The sequence below is a fragment of the Rhinopithecus bieti genome, unplaced genomic scaffold, assembly GCF_001698545.2.
Source record: "Rhinopithecus bieti isolate Rb0 unplaced genomic scaffold, ASM169854v2 scaffold_2827, whole genome shotgun sequence".
In the NCBI taxonomy this organism is placed as follows: Eukaryota; Metazoa; Chordata; class Mammalia; order Primates; family Cercopithecidae; genus Rhinopithecus; species Rhinopithecus bieti.
The window spans coordinates 2,433,666-2,451,589 of NW_016804135.1; the positions used below are offsets into that span (position 1 = coordinate 2,433,666).

General features: G+C 37.3%; 1 protein-coding gene across 6 annotated transcripts in view; it reads left to right on the plus strand.

Annotated features, from left to right (window-relative positions):
• PMS1 (PMS1 homolog 1, mismatch repair system component) overlaps positions 1-11,280 on the plus strand; it is a 91,283-nt gene extending 80,003 nt beyond the window's left edge. For 3 of the 6 annotated variants that reach the window (XR_001884056.1, XR_001884054.1, XR_001884058.1), the window contains 3 exons: positions 3,075-3,204; positions 8,757-8,917; positions 10,913-11,280. Coding sequence is in view for 1 of the 6 variants with exons in the window: in XM_017865592.1 (XP_017721081.1) it covers position 2,140; positions 3,075-3,204; positions 8,757-8,917; positions 10,913-11,077 (457 nt within the window). In the remaining 5 variants the exon portion in view is untranslated. Of the gene's footprint in view, positions 1-2,139; positions 2,141-3,074; positions 3,205-8,756; positions 8,918-10,850 lie in introns of all 6 variants that reach the window. The other 3 variants (XM_017865592.1, XR_001884055.1, XR_001884057.1) reach the window with 3 other exon arrangements.
• The last annotated feature ends 6,644 nt before the right edge of the window (positions 11,281-17,924 follow it).

Consider the following 17,924-nt stretch of genomic DNA (forward strand, 5'->3'; position numbering starts at 1 on the left):
TTTTAATTAAAATAAATAAAAATTAAAATATATATATATATATTTGATTTCTAATCTTTAATGGAATTGTTTATAAATAATATTAGAATACTCTGGATAGTTCACTTCTACATTTAATAAATATTAAGCTCATTTCTCTTGTACATTAGTGACTTCTCTAGGGTAATTTTGAAGTTAGATTGCCATGACTTTATTCCATTATGTACTCATTGTTTTAACATTTTCAAACACATAATAAAATAGAAGTATACGATGCATACCTTTATCAGTAATTATCCAAGACTTTGCCACATTTGCTTTACCTTTCTATACAGTATATAAACGTATATTTTCTTTCCTTTGCCAAAGTAGTTTAGAACAATTCCCCTTCCTACATCTTTCAATATATCTCTTTAAAAAATGGCTGTTTTCTCACCTAACCATACCTTTTTCATACCTTAAATAATAATAATTCCTTGTAATTGTTCCTCATTATCTCAAAATATCTTTTTTCCAGTTTTTAAAAAAATTTATATTTAATTTGTATCTAAACAAGATCCACATACAGCATTTGGTTATCTTGTTTATATATCTTAAAAATCACTCTATTATTGTAGGTACTGAGTCATTTGTTCAGTGGAATGTTCTGTTGTCTGTATTTGCTTTCTTATGGTGTTAAGCTTCTCTCCCCCATGTTTAATTGGGGGTTAGCTCAGGAGGACTGAATAGATTTAGATTCTACTTTCTGATGAATCTACTTAATAGGTTGGCTATGTGCTTCATATTTCATCACATCAAAAGGCACTATCACTAGGTTCAGCTAATGACAGCCTGTCTTTCACTGGAAAGTTTCTCATCAACCTTTCCATGTAATGGTGCCATTCATTGATGATTTTTGCCTGAAATAATTTTATATTGGTTGTAATATAGGGTATTTCCTTTTCCTGGTTTATATGATTAAATTGCTTTCTGTAAAAATAAATAACCTTGGATGACAAAGCCTGGGGAGACAAAAAAAAATTTAAAGATTAAAAAATAAATAACAACTAACCTATTAACATTTCCCTTTTTTAACTTAATATTTCTTTTTCTGTCAGACACGGTTGGAACAGAATCATGACAAAAATAATAAAACCTGAAGTTTAAAAGATATAATTTGTTCCCTAGGACACATCATTAGATAACTCTGTTTCAGAACTTCCAAGAATAAAGCAGAAATCATTTATAAAATGTGTTGAAACTCTTGTTAATGACACTGCCATCATTGGAGGAGAAAAAAACAGGGACAGAATACAGAAAAACATCTGTTAAGTCTGTCTTTTTAAATAAGGAAACAACAACCACATTAACCAAAATCCAGTATCTTTCATAGTATTCTCTTGAGATTGGCTTAGGAAACTGTCAGAGGAACAATTAGAAAATAGTACTTTAGGCTACATTCAAACAGTTTAAACACCTGATGGTGCTTTTCTCTTCCCTAAAAAAGAGCTAAGGTACATCTGAATTTTTAGACTTGACTGCTTTTCTGAATGGCATTTGTAAGCTTCATTTAAATTTCAAAATATTTTGCACTTTTCAAATTACAGGTTTTAAAATATTTTGTCGCCGGGCACGGTGGCTCAAGCCTGTAATCCCAGCACTTTGGGAGGCCGAGACANAACAGGAATAAAGATTAATTCAAAATAGTTTTTTTTTCCTTCTTTTGGAATGTGGCATCCCCATCACAGTTAAATGATGTAAGTTTTTCAAAACTGAGTCATAGACTAATTTATCCCACAATGCAACAATGTAGACAGGGTAACTGTAGGTTGGGCTTAGTTTTCTTGCCAGAGTTCTAATGCTATTTGTGTAACTTACCTCTGAATGGAATAATTTAGGTATCTATCAAGTATAAAGTAAGGGCTTAATAATGATAACCTTAATGATGGCTAATATTTATTGAACATTTACTATATGATAGGAACTTGGCAAAGTTTTTTCATGATCTTCACATCAACTTTATGAGGTAGATAATATCATCCACATTTTATAGCTGAGGAAACTGAAATGTAGTAGTTAAATAACTTACCTAGGCCCACATAGACAGTAAATAAGCCATATGTCCAAGATTACAGTCTAGACAGTTTAACTGTGGAGTCTGCACCATTAATTGCTATACAGTGTCATAATCATCACCACCACCACCATCCCTCCTGTCTCTCAGATCGATTTTTAGGATATTGGTTAGATGAAGCAGAGTACATGTGATATATAGCTAAAGCTCTTCTCTATTATATCAGCTCTCACAGCCATTGGGGTCTTCAACCATTCAGAGCTGATAAGCAAAGACATCAGTGTACTGGAATACAGAACAGTGCCTTGCATACCTAGTACAGTATCTGCCACAGGGTGGGCACTCAAATATTCATTGAAGGAGTGGCAAAATGGTAACTATTCATGTCAACCCCAACAGACACCTTTTTGCAATGACTAACACATCCCGACCAAGCCTAAAACCAATATGTGCAGTTGATTTGTACCCTAGATAACCTTTGGCTTCCTCAAATTTTTACACCACTCAGAATCATTTCATATACCACCTTTGGGAAACATGCCAGACCTGCAGTAGACTGAAGGAAGCTCTCCCAAACTCTAAATTGATTAATTTATTAGTTCCTAGAAGAAAGAGATACATGTTTATCTTTTTGTTACAGAAGAAACTTTGAATAGCAATTGAAAATTTGGCAAAGATGGACCACCTAACTTGACAGTGTATTATTGTGTTTGTTTTGAAGGAATAAAATGAAATTATTTATAAAGTTTTCATTTGTATTATATTTAGAGAGAGCCATTTTTAAATTTCCACATTCAATATGTAACATTCTAGAAGACAGACTGTCTTCTTTCTGTTCCTCCTTTCTGTATACTGTGTGCAGTAAGTATTTTATAAAATATTAACAGAAATGTAAAACAGTGGTTTCTCATAGAGTTACTTATACCTTTGTATTTTGGTTAATGATGATAACACTTGTCAAAGGGCCCTAGGATTAACTTTTTCCCATAAACCCTCTTATTTTGTGTTTTTAATAAGTTAAAGGGCCATAATTTCTTTTCAGTCTTTTAATGGATCTCATTATTTAGACGTTTTATGTAAAATGACAGCAGATGACCAAAGATACAGTGGATCAACTTACCTGTCTGATCCTCGTCTTACAGCGAATGGTTTCAAGATAAAATTGATACCAGGTATGATAGTGTGGTTTAATATTTTCTGATGTGGAAAAATTAGTCTTGTTCCAAGAGTTACATTTGGGTTTCATGATTTACAGATATGGTGGTATATTTTTGTCTCACCAGTGTCAGCTATGTTAAAACATTTATTTCAACACATCACCTCTGCCTGAAACAAGCCAGTTTGGCATCTCTTTTAGTCCGATGCTTTGCATTTGCATTTGCATTTGCATAACTAATCAGATAGTTTTATTGTAATTTTTGTCATCCTTTGACAAAATATTCAAAGTTCCTGCTTTGTTTAAATTATTAAAATACTCCTTTAGATAATGAAACAGAAACATGTAGGGCATTGGAATTGCCTAACAAAAATGGATATCTTTGCTTTTTAAAAAGCATTTGCTTGTTTTGCCAGTTAGACGTGCAACATCAGCAGTTGTGCTATCTGGAGAATGGATGATTCAGTTCCATGGCTTTGCTAAAAGACTGATAACCCTCTTTGCTCAGTATGGAAATTCATTGGGTGGATTTAAAAAAAAAAAGAAAAGAAAAGAAAATCCATCTGGCTAGAGGCTTCAGTTTTCCTGGCTGGTACCTTCTTTGTTCTTTTATAGTTTCCATACTCAACTGCCTTCTGCCCTACCTTCTGTTAATTTTTCTTCATCTGATATCAAAGGGGTACAGTGGAACCATGAGGAAGGACTCCACTGTCTCCCTTCCTGCCTCCAAACTTGTCACACTCAAAGTATAGAAAAACAGAATTCACCCAAAACAACATTTGAAGATTTTTAAAGGAATGCTTTACTGAGATACGAAAATAAGTAAAACAATGTACAAAAGCATAGAGCTGGGTATATGCAGAAAATACTTTGGTGTCCCAAACATAAACTAATTTTACTTGATTTTGTGATTTTAAGGATACCTAACCTAAGCTTCTTACCTCCTACCTCAATTCTATTAGTCCAAATCCCAGCACTGCCATTTAAAAAGAATGTGTTTTGGGGAAAGTCACCTGGCCTAACTGTGTCTTCATTCATAACAACTAATAATTATTATGTAGAAAGGATAACTGTCCTTTCTTACCTCCCACTCAATTCCAAGAGCATGTTTTTTTGTTTGTTTGTTTTTGAGCTACCCAGTATGTTTATATCAGATGGAAAAATTGAGGCACAGAAGTTAAGTTTGCTCAAGGGGACACAGTTATTGGTAAAACCAGAATTTGAACCTAGGCAATCTGCCTTTAAAGCCTAGCTCTTAACTCATTTATCATATTGCCTTCCTGTCAAAATTTAGATATTTATTCCATGAAGTATTTGTGAGCATTATCCAAGGTAACAAATCAGTGAGCATGGTACATGGCAATGGGAGATGCTCACATATTCTCTTTTCTTACCATCCTTCAGCCCCCTTTTGCAGGCTTGCAGTCATCTCCTTTAGTCTTCCTAGAAATATTTCTTCCTCAGGGTCCCTGGCATCTTAAAATTTATGTGAAGTGAATTTACTTGAAGCAAGGGATGGGTGGGGGTGTATGTGTTTTATTCTCAACTTAATGTTTTTCTAATTAACTATGTGGTGTTGGTGGCAAGTACCGGTTTTTTCATGAAAGATATTAAACAGGCCGGGCGCGGCGGCTCATGCCTGTAATCCTAGCACTTTGGGAGGCCGAGGCGGGTGGATCACCTGAGGTCAGGGGTTCAAGACCAGCCTGGCCAACATGGTGAAACCCTATCTCTACTACAAAATACAAAAATTAGTCGGGCATGATAGCGGGTGCCTATGATCCCAGCTACTTGGGAGGCTGAGGCAGGAGAATCGCTTGAACCGAGGAGGCAGAGGTTGCAGTGAGCCAAGATCGCGCCACTGCACTCTCCACTGCGCAACAGATTGAGACTCCATCTAAAAAAAAAAAAGAAAGAAAGATATTAAACAGCAGGTTGTTGTTTTAAGGATGACTGTCCTTTCTTACCTCCCACTCAATTCCAAGAGCATGTTTTTTTTTTTTTTTTGAGTTACCCAGTAAGTTTATATCTGACAGATGCTTTGAGCTCTTAGCTTGTAAGTAGTATTTTTAAAATCTTATTGAATGCCTAATACTTTCCATAGCATCAAAGATGCAGAAATGATTAAGTCACCTGCAAACTGACTTGATTTGATTGGAATTAATTTTACTTAGATAATCATAAGCATTATTTCCCTTGTCAATATCAGAGCAAGTTAAAGATATTTATGTTTTCTTTCATTTCTTTGTTTTTTCATTTTTTTAAATTAGGTTGTATTTTCTTAACAGTTCTGTCTTGTGAGAGTATTGTTGCATTTTACTAACTTTGAATCAACAGTTTGCCTGTAGTCACAGTACATTTGGATAAGGATAAAAGCATTTGAAAGAGAAGGAATACATCTGGCTTTGAGAGACAAGATTCTCAATGTGACTCTAAGAACTTTGCATGCTAATGGGAATAGCTTTCTGTCCTGCATCAATAAGAATTCCATATTTTAGGAAGTGAAAACTTGTCAAACCACTTACTCATTTGATGTATTTTCCCTGAAAATTGGTAAGCATTTCACAGTATTTTATGGAAACTTTTCAAGGGTTATTGTTACATAGTTCCAATGTCTCTAACTTTTCCATATCTGAATTTTACAAACCCAGAAGTTAAAATATTGCTCAATTTCCTTATTTGTTGCCAAGTACCTTTTACCCATTTCCACTAGGAATTCTGTGAAATGTGTATAATTTTCCAGGGCAAATGTAATTAGTATTAGACTTTTCATTCTAATCATACTGTAAAAGATTTAAAACTACCAGTAGTGAAAAAAATCACTTGGACTGATATTTTTGGCAATTTTCATATCTATATAAATAGTTAAAAGAGATGTGAACTAGAATATTCTGCTACTACTTTTTGCCTACCACACACAGTTTTGAGTTCCATTTACGTTTCCCCTGTTGCTCAAACTCATTTCATTTCCACTGTTAGTCTGTGTTTCTATAAAGGAATACCTGAGACTGTGTAAGACTCAGGTAGACCTGAGACTAAAAGAAATGACCACAAGCCTTCTTTATAAAGAAAAGAAGTTGATTTGGCTCATAGTTCTGCAAGCTCTACATGAAGCATAGTGCCAGCATCTGCTTTCTTTTTACATATGAGTTCCAAGTTTAAGTCATTTCTTTGCTCCCATATCTGATGATAGCCATGCCACTTCTTGAACGATTTTCTGCTTAGAAACTTCTTTCGCTAGATAGCGAAATGAAAAAGTGATGACCTGGGTTATCACTCTTAAATTCAAACTTCCACAGATCCTAAGGGCAAAGGTGTCCAATCTTTTGGCTTCCTTGGGACACATTGGAAGAACTGTCTTGGGCCACACATAAAATATAGTAACACTAACAATAGCTCATGAGCTTTAAAAAAAAAAATTGCAAAAATGTCTCCATGTTTTAAGAAAATTTACAAATTTGTGTTGGGCAGCATTCAAAGCTGTTCTGGGCCACAAGTGGCCCACAGACCACAGGTTAGACAAGCTTGCCCTAGGGCATGGACACAGTGCAGCCAGAATCCTTGCAGGGACATAAAAAGGGTGACCTTTACTCCAGTTTCCAATAATTCCTCAATATCATCTGAGACTTTGTCAGCCTTTCACTGTCCATATTTCTGTCAGCATTTTAGTCACAACCATTTAACCAGTTTCTAAGAAGTTCCAAACTTTCCCTCATCTTCCTGTCATCTTCTGAGCTTTCAAACTCGTCCAACCTCTCCTCTTACCCAGCTCCAAAACCACTTCTACATCTTCAGTTATCTTTATAGCAGTGCCCCACTCGTCAGTACTAATTTTCTGTGTTAGTTCATTTGTGTTGCTATAAAAGAATACCTGAGACTAGGTAATGTATAAAGAAATGAGGTTTATTTGGCTCATAGTTCTGCAAGCTGTACATGAAGCATAGTGCTAGCATCTGCTTCTGGTAAGGGTCTCAGGAAGCTTACAATCATGGCAGAAGGCGACAAGTAGCCAGCATATCACATGGCAAAAGAGGGAGCAAGAGAGAGATGCCAGGCTCTTTTAAACAACCAACTCTTGTGTGAACTACCACAGAGACCTCACTTATTACCATGGGGATGGCACCAAGCCATTCATGATGGATCTGCCCCATGACCCAATGCACCTCCCACTAGGCCCACCTTTAACAGTAGAGGTCACATTTCGACATGAAATTTGGAGGGGACATACATCTAAACCATAGCATCTCACTTCATTGATCTCTGTATCTCATCCCTTAATGCTTGATAATATAATATTATATATTATTCTCCAGTTATTCTCTGGGAAAAATGTTAGGATACCGTCTGTATAGTCTACCAGCACTGCATCTGCCAACCAGGTCCAGGATCTAGTCTGTAATTGGGAACAGGTAAGGGATTGGATTATTGAAGTCTCAGGATCTGAAACTCTTCAAGTTATATCACAGCTCTTTTTTAAAATTAATCCATTGATAGCTACTACTTATCCAAGATTGGACTGTCTCTTTTCTTTTAATTCCAGGTAGCATTATGTGGACTTCATGAAAGAACACTGTTACACAGATACAGCCAAAGAAGACAAATCTCTGCTATTTTCCAAAAACATGCATTCTAAAGCCAAATCTGATGCCTTGAAATATGTGCTGTTATGGATTATGTACCCAGTTATACATCCAATCCTGTAGCTAGTTTTTAGTTTTATTTTATTTTTTGAGATGGATTCACACTCTCTCACCCAGGCTGGAGTGCAGTGGCACGATCTCAGCTGACTGCAACCTCTGCCTCCCAGGATCAAGTGATCCTCCCATCTCAGCTTCCCTAGTACCACCACACCTGTCTAATTTTTTTTTTTTTTTTTTTTTTGTATTTTTGGTAGATACGGGGTCTTACCATGTTGGCCAGGCTGGTTTCAAACTCCTAATGTTGTGACCTGTCTGCCTCGGCCTCCCAAAGTGCTAGGATTGCAGGTGTGAGCCACTGTGCCCAGCCATTTAGTTTTATTTTAATTACTAAGAGTAATTTAAGTAACATTTAACATGTCAGTTTTATTTGTCCTATTAAAATATTTTGAACAAACAGTATTTTCTTCTAATTAATAATGTCTCCATAAATTACTGTGTGACTGTTTTTATAATTTGTAACTTAAAATCACAAATAATTCAGGCGTTTAGATATTAAAATGGTAGGGTAGAATTTGAAGAGCAGCAGTTGTTAAAACACTTAAACCAGTTTTATTTTCATAAATATCATGGGACTCCATTTTCTCTCCAAAGCAAGAAATGATCTAAACAAATGTAAGAAACAGAACAGCAATAACTGGGATTAAATTAAATTATGTAAAGCACATGTGGTGTCAATGAGCACTTGTGACTTAATGTGAGATCCTATGGGAAATTACTATTTGTTCTCCAACTAAGGAACAAAACTTTGTCTGACTATATTAAATTCTAATGAGGGTTCACTAAATGTTTTAGCAGCAATTTTTGTTTTTAATGGACATGTTCTGGAATATAAACTTAACTATGTGTGTGTGTGTGTGTTTTCTTTCAGGAGTTTCAATTACTGAAAATTACTTGGAAATAGAAGGAATGGCTAGTTGTCTCCCATTCTATGGAGTAGCAGATTTAAAAGAAATTCTTAATGCTATATTAAACAAAAATGCAAAGGAAGTTTATGAATGTAGACCTCGCAAAGTGATAAGTTATTTAGAGGTATGCATTATTTTATATATATGTTAGTGTATACAGGGGTCCCAACTCCTGGGCCAAGCCAGTTAGGAACCAGGCCACACAGCAGGAGGTGAGCAGCCTGCCAGCAGGCATCACCACCTGAGCTCCACCTTCTGTCAGATCAGTGGCAGCATTAGATTCTCATGGAAGCACAAACCCTATTGTGAACTGTGCATGCGAGGGATCTAGGTTGTGCACTTCTTGTGGAACAATTTCCTGAAACCATCCCCACCCGCCAACTGTGGAAAAACTGTCTTCCATGAAACCGGTCCCTGGTGCCAAAAAGCTTGGGTACTGCTGCTGATTCTATATAGAGAGGTATTATAGATTGGCCAGACTTTAAGATACTTGTTCTTAAAATAGTAAATTATTTCCAAATAGTAGAATATTTTCTGTAAGTTGTATTATGTAATTGCAAGGAGAACACTATTATAAAAAAGAACACTCCATTGAAAGTTTCACATCATAGACTGACTGTGATAAACACTATCATGGATTCTTACCATAACATTTTCTTGGGTACGTATTGAGGAAAGACCTTATAAATGATATATTCTGCAGTGAAGTTCTGTTTTAAAAAACGTTTCATAAATAATCCTCTTAGAAGGGATTTAAAATAATTCTACCTTTATATCACATACTTGTCTAAAAAGTATTGTAATATAATTCTAAGTCCTGATCTCATCAAGAGCAGTAGAAGGGAAGGGAAGTGAAAGATACGAATCTTTGAATAAGTGGAAATTTTCCACTTTGTGACAGTATTCACCACAAAAGAGAAATGTAACAGTGGGTTAAAAAAAAAAAGGATTAAGGAAGGTTATAAACATTAAAATGTCCATAATTTTATGTAAACTTTTAAAAAAATTTTCTTAATCATTAGAACCTATGAAATTTTAGGTGAACTTGAGAGAAGTCGTGTTGATATATGTGGTGAAAGAGTAGAAGTTACCTGCTGACAGTGGAGGGGTTATGGGAAGGCATTGGTAATTTTAGTACAGTAACAAAGATCTGAAAATAAGAGCTGTAGGTACTATAAGAGAAGGTTAAATAAACGGGAATAAGATTTCCAGGTGTCATTGAGGGTTCGTAAGAGTAAACATTTGTATTGAATCCAGCCAGGACAGTTTTGTGACTCAACAATGCTTAGTAGAATTTGTCCAAGTGTAAATCAAAACACCAATTCCTCACCCTGTCCTAGAGGGTGCCTAATTTCCTTTTCCTGTTCCTCTCTCTTGAACAACTATGTTGCACCCACATTGAACATTGTTTCTCTTCTGTCTGCCTGAGATGTTTTTCTTTCCCCATGATCTTTCCATTAAGGTTTCTTATTTATTTTTGTTTATTTGCGACAAGGTCTTGCTCAAAAGCTGGAGTGCAGTGGCATGATCACAGCTCACTGCAGTCTTGACCTTCAGGCTCAAGTGATCCTCCTGCCTCAGCCTCCCATGTAGTTGGGACTACAAGCATGCCCCACCATGCCCAGCTTTTTTTTTCGTAGAGACTGGGTCTCAGTGTTGCCCAGGCTGGTCTCGAACTCCTGGCCGCAAGCAATTCTCCTGCCTTCGTCTCCCAAAGTGTTGAGATTACAGGTCTAAGCCACCGCTCCCAGCCTTGTTCCTTATTTAAATTCAAGCTTAAAGCTATCTCCTCAAGTAATCTTTTTCCAGCTCTACAATCACTCTGTCATGTGGCCCAGTTTAATTTTGTGCATTATTTATTGACTAAAATATTCTGTCTTTTGTCTGTTTTCTATTTCTCTGCACTAAAATGTAAATTGCACAAGAGCAAGGGTCTTGGTTTTTGGTTTGCCACTATATCCTTAGAGCTGACAACGTAGTTGATACTTAACAAATATTTGTTGAGTGAATTCATAATAAGATGAAAATAATCAATATTCTGTTTTCCTTTTTGCCAGGATAACATGTTTTCTGCTTCAGGGTATATCATGGTAAAATGTGTGACTTTCCCTTTGGACAGGGAGAAGCAGTGCGTCTATCCAGACAGTTACCCATGTACTTATCAAAAGAGGACATCCAAGACATTATCTACAGAATGAAGCACCAATTTGGAAATGAAATTAAAGGGTGTGTTCATGGTCGCCCATTTTTTCATCATTTAACCTATCTTCCAGAAACTACATGATTAAATAATGTTTAAGAAGATTAGTTACCATTGAAATTGGTTCTGTCATAAAACAGCATGAGTCCAGTTTTAAATTATCTTCGTATTATGTGTCATATGGTTATTTTTTAAATGAGGACTCACTGACTTGTTTGTATATTGTAAAAAGTTCCATGTATTGTAGATAACGTAAATAAATATAAAAAACTAATATAGACTATTCATTTTATTCTCAAGAACCAGCCGTCGTCATAATTATGAGTTGGAGGCTCAAAATTGGAAAATAGGTAGTATTGTTGGGTGGTTATTTACTAGGTCCTCTCTGCAGGGAGAAATCAAACATCACACATACTAGCATATCTGACAAACAGTGTCAATATTTTTTGAAGTGTGATGGAGAGACACAGTGGGAGAAAATGAGAAAATGAAATTCAGAGGAGGAAGAGAACCAGAAATTCTTCCATTAACCTCAGATTAGATGTTGCTATCTCCTCATTATATGGTAATTATTGGATTTGGGGGTCAACTTTTATCAGAGAACATGTGAAGAACTAGATTTTTAACAGAAAACTGAGGTGAATTTTTTTTGTTTTTTTTTTTTTGGAGACTCACTCTTGTCACCCAAGCTGGAGTGCAGTGGCACCATCTTGGTTCACTGCAACCTCCACCTGCCAGGGTCAAGCAGTTCTCCTGCCTCAGCCTCCCAAGTAACTGGGATTACGGCTGCCCACCCCACACCTGGCTAATTTTTGTATTTTTAGTAGAGATGGGGGTTTCACCATGTTGGCCAGGCTGGTCTCGAACTCCTGACCTTAGGTGATCACCTCGGCCTCCCAAAGTGCTGGGATTACAGGTATGAGCCACCGCCCCGGGCCATTAGGTGAAAATTACTGTACATATGCCCCTTCGAAAACCAGGTCCCACAGTGCACCAAAATACCTTTACAAAAAGTTGAAACATGATTTTTAATGAACATATTTGTTGCGTAAAGTAAGATATGTTATACTGGATACGGTATCTCCACACTCACACCATCTCCCATAACTCTCAAAGATCATCTTTAAATTCCCAAGATCCTTGTGTTAAGTACAAATTGTGAAACCTGGATTCTGCCTTTTATCTGCCAACATCATCCTGTTTTGCATGAACCAAAATAATGCTTCCCCTGACTCTCCATTACCCCTTTTATAAATGTGGGGCCCTGCTCTGGGAGAGCTTTCTGGGAGTAATTCTTTTAAATTAACTGGGTAAATTGAGGGAAGAGAGGCTCACAGAAGCTATCAAAGATGAAATTTGCATCATTTGCACTCACGCTAAGTAAAACTGTAGACATTTTTTAGCCAATATAGCCTGTATTGGTCCTACAACTATCTTGTAGATGAAGAAACTCATTTTTTCTTACCAGTTATGAGTTGTGTCAAAGGTTGGTAGGAATGGCAGTAGGTATTTACCACTTCTTTGCTAGACAGGCTAAGCACTTACCTTGGATGATCTCATTTAATGTTCACAATGAATTTAAACTTGTGGTTACTGTTGCGATTCTAATGCCAGAGCTCCTGTTCTTAACTACCATTATACTGCCTGCCATGAGAAATGGGCCCTAAAGAGTTATTTGGTCAACTAAGCGTAGGTAGTTAACAGAGTATAAAACACTCCCTGACACCACTTTAACGAATGCTGGAGTAAATCAACTTCAGGTTGCAACTTTTTTTGAGACAAGTCTCGCTTTGTCGCCCAAGCTAGAGTGCAGTGGGGCGCCTCCCAGGTTCAGACGATTCTCCTGCCTCAGCCTCCCCCAAGTAGCTGGGATTACAGGCGTCTGCCACCAGGTCCAGCTAAATTTTGTATTTTTAGTAGAGACGGGATTTCATCATGTTGGCCAGGCTGGTCTGGAGGTCCTGACCTCAAGCGATTGACCCGCCTCAGCCTCCCAAAGTGTTGGTATTACCCACTGCACCTGGCCGCCAACTTTTTCCTAACGGTGACTGGAGTAACAGACTGGCGTGAATCGGCTTTTTGCAGAACAGAAATGGGCTGCAGGTGAGGGTCTAGCGTCGCCCCACGGACCAATCCTGGTTCATCAGGCTAAGGGAAGCCCAGCAACCACGCAGAAGCCTGGCAGTCTCCCGCTGCGCTCCCATCCACAAATCCTTGCAACAGCCCCAGCACCACTCGGGGACCAAATGCTGGAGCTGGGAGCGGCGACAGGGAAACGCTGGCTCCCAGAATGGAGGTAACGCCCGCTGCGGCCTGGGAGGCTTACCCGAAATTAAGGGCGAGGCAAGGAGATCTGAAGGAAAAGGAAAGCTTGACCCCAAGTTACCCATTTGCCTCTTTAGGTTGGGTTGCCAGAGCCCTTGGCCTGGGAGAAGAACTCTTAAGGTTCGAGTTCTAAAGTCCTCTTTAGACCCAAGTATGTTGCTTAGGATCCCAGCCTTGGCTATAGCCACAGGGCTGACCCAAAGCCGTGCGTAAGTCAGACCTGCAGGCCCCTCTTGGATGGACATTTTGCTGGGAAGGTAGCCATCTTCGGTCTGGCCGGGCCTGGGAGGTTTTAGATATTTAACCTACTGAAAATGTTAGAACTGTATTCAGATGAACGGATTTTTGTTAACTTTCATTGGCTACGTGATTCTCTGTGATTTTATCCAGATTTTGTGGCTCAGGTTGTAGGAATTGCAGCCCAACCCAGCACAGCCCGCATTTCTCAACTAAAAGTGTAAATAGAGCCATTTTTTCCTCTCCAAATTCCTACCTGTTTTATTTTCATCTTATGTTCTTATGTTTGCACGCTTCCTCCAGCATTTTTTGGTGTGTGTGTGTGTGTGTGTGTGTTTTAGGGCAGGAGGGAGCAGAAGCCACTAAATAAACTTGGGCTTGGTTCCACACTGAAAACCAAACATAGGTTTAACTCTTCTAAACCAAAAAACATCTGAGATAGGTCTCAATAAATTTAGAAGTTTATTTTGTCAAAATTAAGGACATACCCGGGAGACAGGTCTGTGTGCCTTTTCCAAAGACGATTTTGAGAGCTTCAATATTTAATGCAGAAAGGTAGGCTGGAGGGGAAGAAGGGAGGATATGGTCATATTACTGAATCCACATGTTGCAAAAGAAAAGGAACAGATAAAGGAATAGTCAGGGTATTGTCTGACGCTCAGTAAATTCACATTTTACATAAGATAAGGTAAACATAGCTACCTGTGGAGATGTTTAACGTTTTATCTGTAGCTGTCTGCTTAGGAACAAAGGAAGGGCAGTTTCTTGGATGACTCAGCTTTTAGCTTAATTTTTTCCTTTTAGCATAATGAATTGGATCCCAAGTTTTTATTTTTGTTTCACACTCTTTACAGTACCTAATTAATGCAAAGGAAATAACACATTTGGGGACCCCAAATGTTGATCACTAACTTAACCAAAGTTACCAGGCAAATTAAGATAACAATAATGATACTAAGATATTTAAATGACTAGACTTGTTCTTGGAGTGAAGCATTTCGGGCAAGCCAATGTTCATGGATTTATAGTGGCTAAAAATAATCTTGAGGTGGGCCAACTGATTTTACAGATGAGAAAGTAGAAGCCCAAAGTGATTACATGACATACGTGAGCACACACAGCTAATCTAGTGCTCTACTAGTTCCACTTTAAATGTTTGTATTACCATGAACAAAGATAAGTCCTGGAAAAAAAATCAAATTCTACTGCAAAGCCAAATAAAAAATGATCTGAGATTGTCACCTGCTTTCTCCCTTTACAAGCATAGATAATCCAGAGTTAACTGTTAACCTTGTGAAACGAAAATAAATCTTGGGGCCCCTAAATCACTAAGCTAAAGGGAAAAGTCAAGTTGGGAACTGCTTAGGACCAACCTGCCTCCCATTCTGTTCAGTCACCCCTGTGCTCACTGAAATAAATGCATATCTGATTGGCATCTCCAAAGGGTTCTCCAAAGGAGGCAATCAGATATGCATTTATCTCTGTAAGCAGAGGGGTGACTGAAGAGAATGGGAGGCAGGTTATTTCTAAGCAGTTCCCACCTTGACTTTTCCCTTTAGTTTAGTGATTTGCAGGCCCCAAGATTTATTTTCCTTTCACATTTCCCCCCTTTCATTTTTAAAATCTTTTGGAAAAAACATTTTTAGAAGAAAACTAGTTTCTGGTCTCAGATTTCCTCTGATCTCTCATGGCTGGGATGGTTTATTCCTAGATGAGTAGATCCTGAGTTATTAGGAAAGCTCATTTTTAGCAGGTTTGTGAAGTCTCATGTCCTATGAAGATAAAATAAGGGGAGGAAGGCAGAAAAACAATAAACAAAAGAACAATCCTGGAAAATCTATATAGGCCACATTACTCTGAAGTCCATACATCTGTACGCAGGTATGAACGTGGCTTATGTTTGTAAGTAGGTTGCTGTTATTTTCTTCTGAAGTTTAAGTTGTCTAGCTTCACTTCGCAGGGCTTTATGAAAGCACAGCTTAGTTTGCAGTGACTGCAAATTAGGAAAATGGGGAAAAAGCAGGAAAAAAATTGAAAACATTATTTTGTAGTCTTGTAGCCTGCAAAATAGAAAATCTGTCCAAACTGTAGAAAATAATAAAAGTTGAAAACATTAGGCAAGACTAGAATCTAACAACAGGTGTACTATAGTTTTGAAACATAATTTTCTCCAGTTTCCCATTTTATTAAAGACAAATCATGGTAGAACTGAGTTCGCTTTATTATACTTGTTCTGATTATTTGTATACAGTGCAGCAAGAATAATTATTTGTTTTTATGTAGGCTTTTAAATTGGCTTTGATGGAACTTTGTTTCATAGAAGGAATCTCAGATAAAAATTTTTTAAAGCCAAGCCCAGCCATGGATTTGTACCATCAAATACCTATGAGCTGGATGAATTCCTCTCTGAGGTTCCAACATAAACTTGGGGCTCCTGGGCCTGTCAGAAAGTGACATTCTTTCTAAATTAACTGAGACCTGTCTCAGATTTTCAGAGTTCACACCTTTATTCCAGAGCTTTCATTTAATCTCACCTAAACTTGATCAGTTTTATTTTTACAGCCTTCTTCACTGTTTCCAGTAATAACTAGTATGAACCCAAAAGTATCTGAGAACATATCTCAATCAATTTAGAAAGTTTATTTTGCCTAGGTTAAGGACACGCTTGTGACACAGCCTCAGAAGGTCCTTACGACATGTGCCCAAAAGTGGTGAGGGTACAGCTTGCTTTCATACATTTTAGGGAGACATGAGACATCAATCAATATGCGTAAGATGTACATTGGTTCAGTCCAGAAAGGCAGGACAACTTGAAGCAAGGGGCTTCCAGGTCATAGGTAGACAAGAGACAAAGGTTGCAGTCTTTTGAGTCCTTGATCAGCCTTTCATTGAAGACACAGTTTAATCTGGCTCAGTGAATCTCCATTTTTATATAAACAGTAGGGCAGAGGAAGCAATCAGGCATTTGTCACAGGTGAGCAGAAGGATGACTTTCTGTCTGAAACCTGTGAGGATAAGCTTTCAGTTTACATTGCCAGGGTGAAATTCAGCAGAACTGTTTCAGGGTAAAGATCTTGAGGCCCACAAGGAATTTCCTTGTGGGCAAAATATGATACATAGCTTTTAAAACTCTTTGTAGCTGTCTTATTTAGGAATAAAATGGGAGGCAGGGTTGTCTGATGTATTACAATTCTCAGCTTGACTTTTTCCTTTGCTTATTTTGGGGGTCCCAAGGTTCATTTGTTTTTTTTCCCCACACTAGCAACACACTATTAGACTCTCACAACTGCTCTCAGAGGTTTTCTCTGCTTACTTGATTTTTGGTCACAATTTTTATTCCTCCTTAAAACACTGCAAGTTAACGTAGAGATATTTACTCTAGCTTTTAAAAATTCTGTCCCAGTGGTTATCAACTTTGAGCATACATCAGAATCACCTGGAGAGCTTATTAACCACTGAGTGTTAGACGTTATGCCCACAGTTCCTAATCTTGATGGTCTGGGGTGGGACTGAAAATTTTCACTTCTAGTGAGTTTCCAGGTGATGCTAATGCTACTTGTCGAAGAGCCACACTTGGAGAACCACTGCTCTATCTCATGTATCAAAGTTCCCCTAACAATCAATCTCAAGTCAATTTCTATAAGCCTGTATTTCTTACTGACTTTTACTAAAATCTACCAGACAAAAAACAAACCAGGGCTTAGAAGATCTCAACCCGACTATGCTGTTATAGACATCCATTTCTTCATCTCTGGAATTAAGATGCTGAACTTGATCTCCAAGTACACAACCATTTCTAATGTTCTGTTATTTTGTTTCTTCCTGGTTTTTTTTTTTTTTTTTTTTTTTTTTTTTTTTCTGTTTTTTTTTTTTTTTTTTTTTTTTTTTTTGAATGTCAGCAGGATTTGGAACAACCTATTTTCCCTCATGTCTACTATTAAACATATTTAAATATCTCTGAACTAGCTCACTTTTTCATAAAATCTTTTAAACTAAAGCTGGTAGGGGTAGACTTCCTCCACTTTGCTTTAGTTGGACACAAAATCACTATAACAAACTCCTTCATCTCTATCTCCTTTAGTTATAGCTACATTTCTTAGTTTATTCAGTGATATTTATCATTAAAGCACTCAGTACTACTGAACAGAGAATATAGAGAGAAGACATTCCTTGCCTTCTAGAGGAAACAAAATAAGAGCAATATAATATAAATGTTTTGGTGAGTTTATGTAGTATTGTTAATCTATATGGGTCTGCAGCACCCTCTTGGAAACCAACTTAAAGTTTCTAGTTCTTTCTTAAATATTTTTTGAATTTATAAAGAACTTAAATATTCATATATAATTTTCTAGTTAACATTTACACCCAG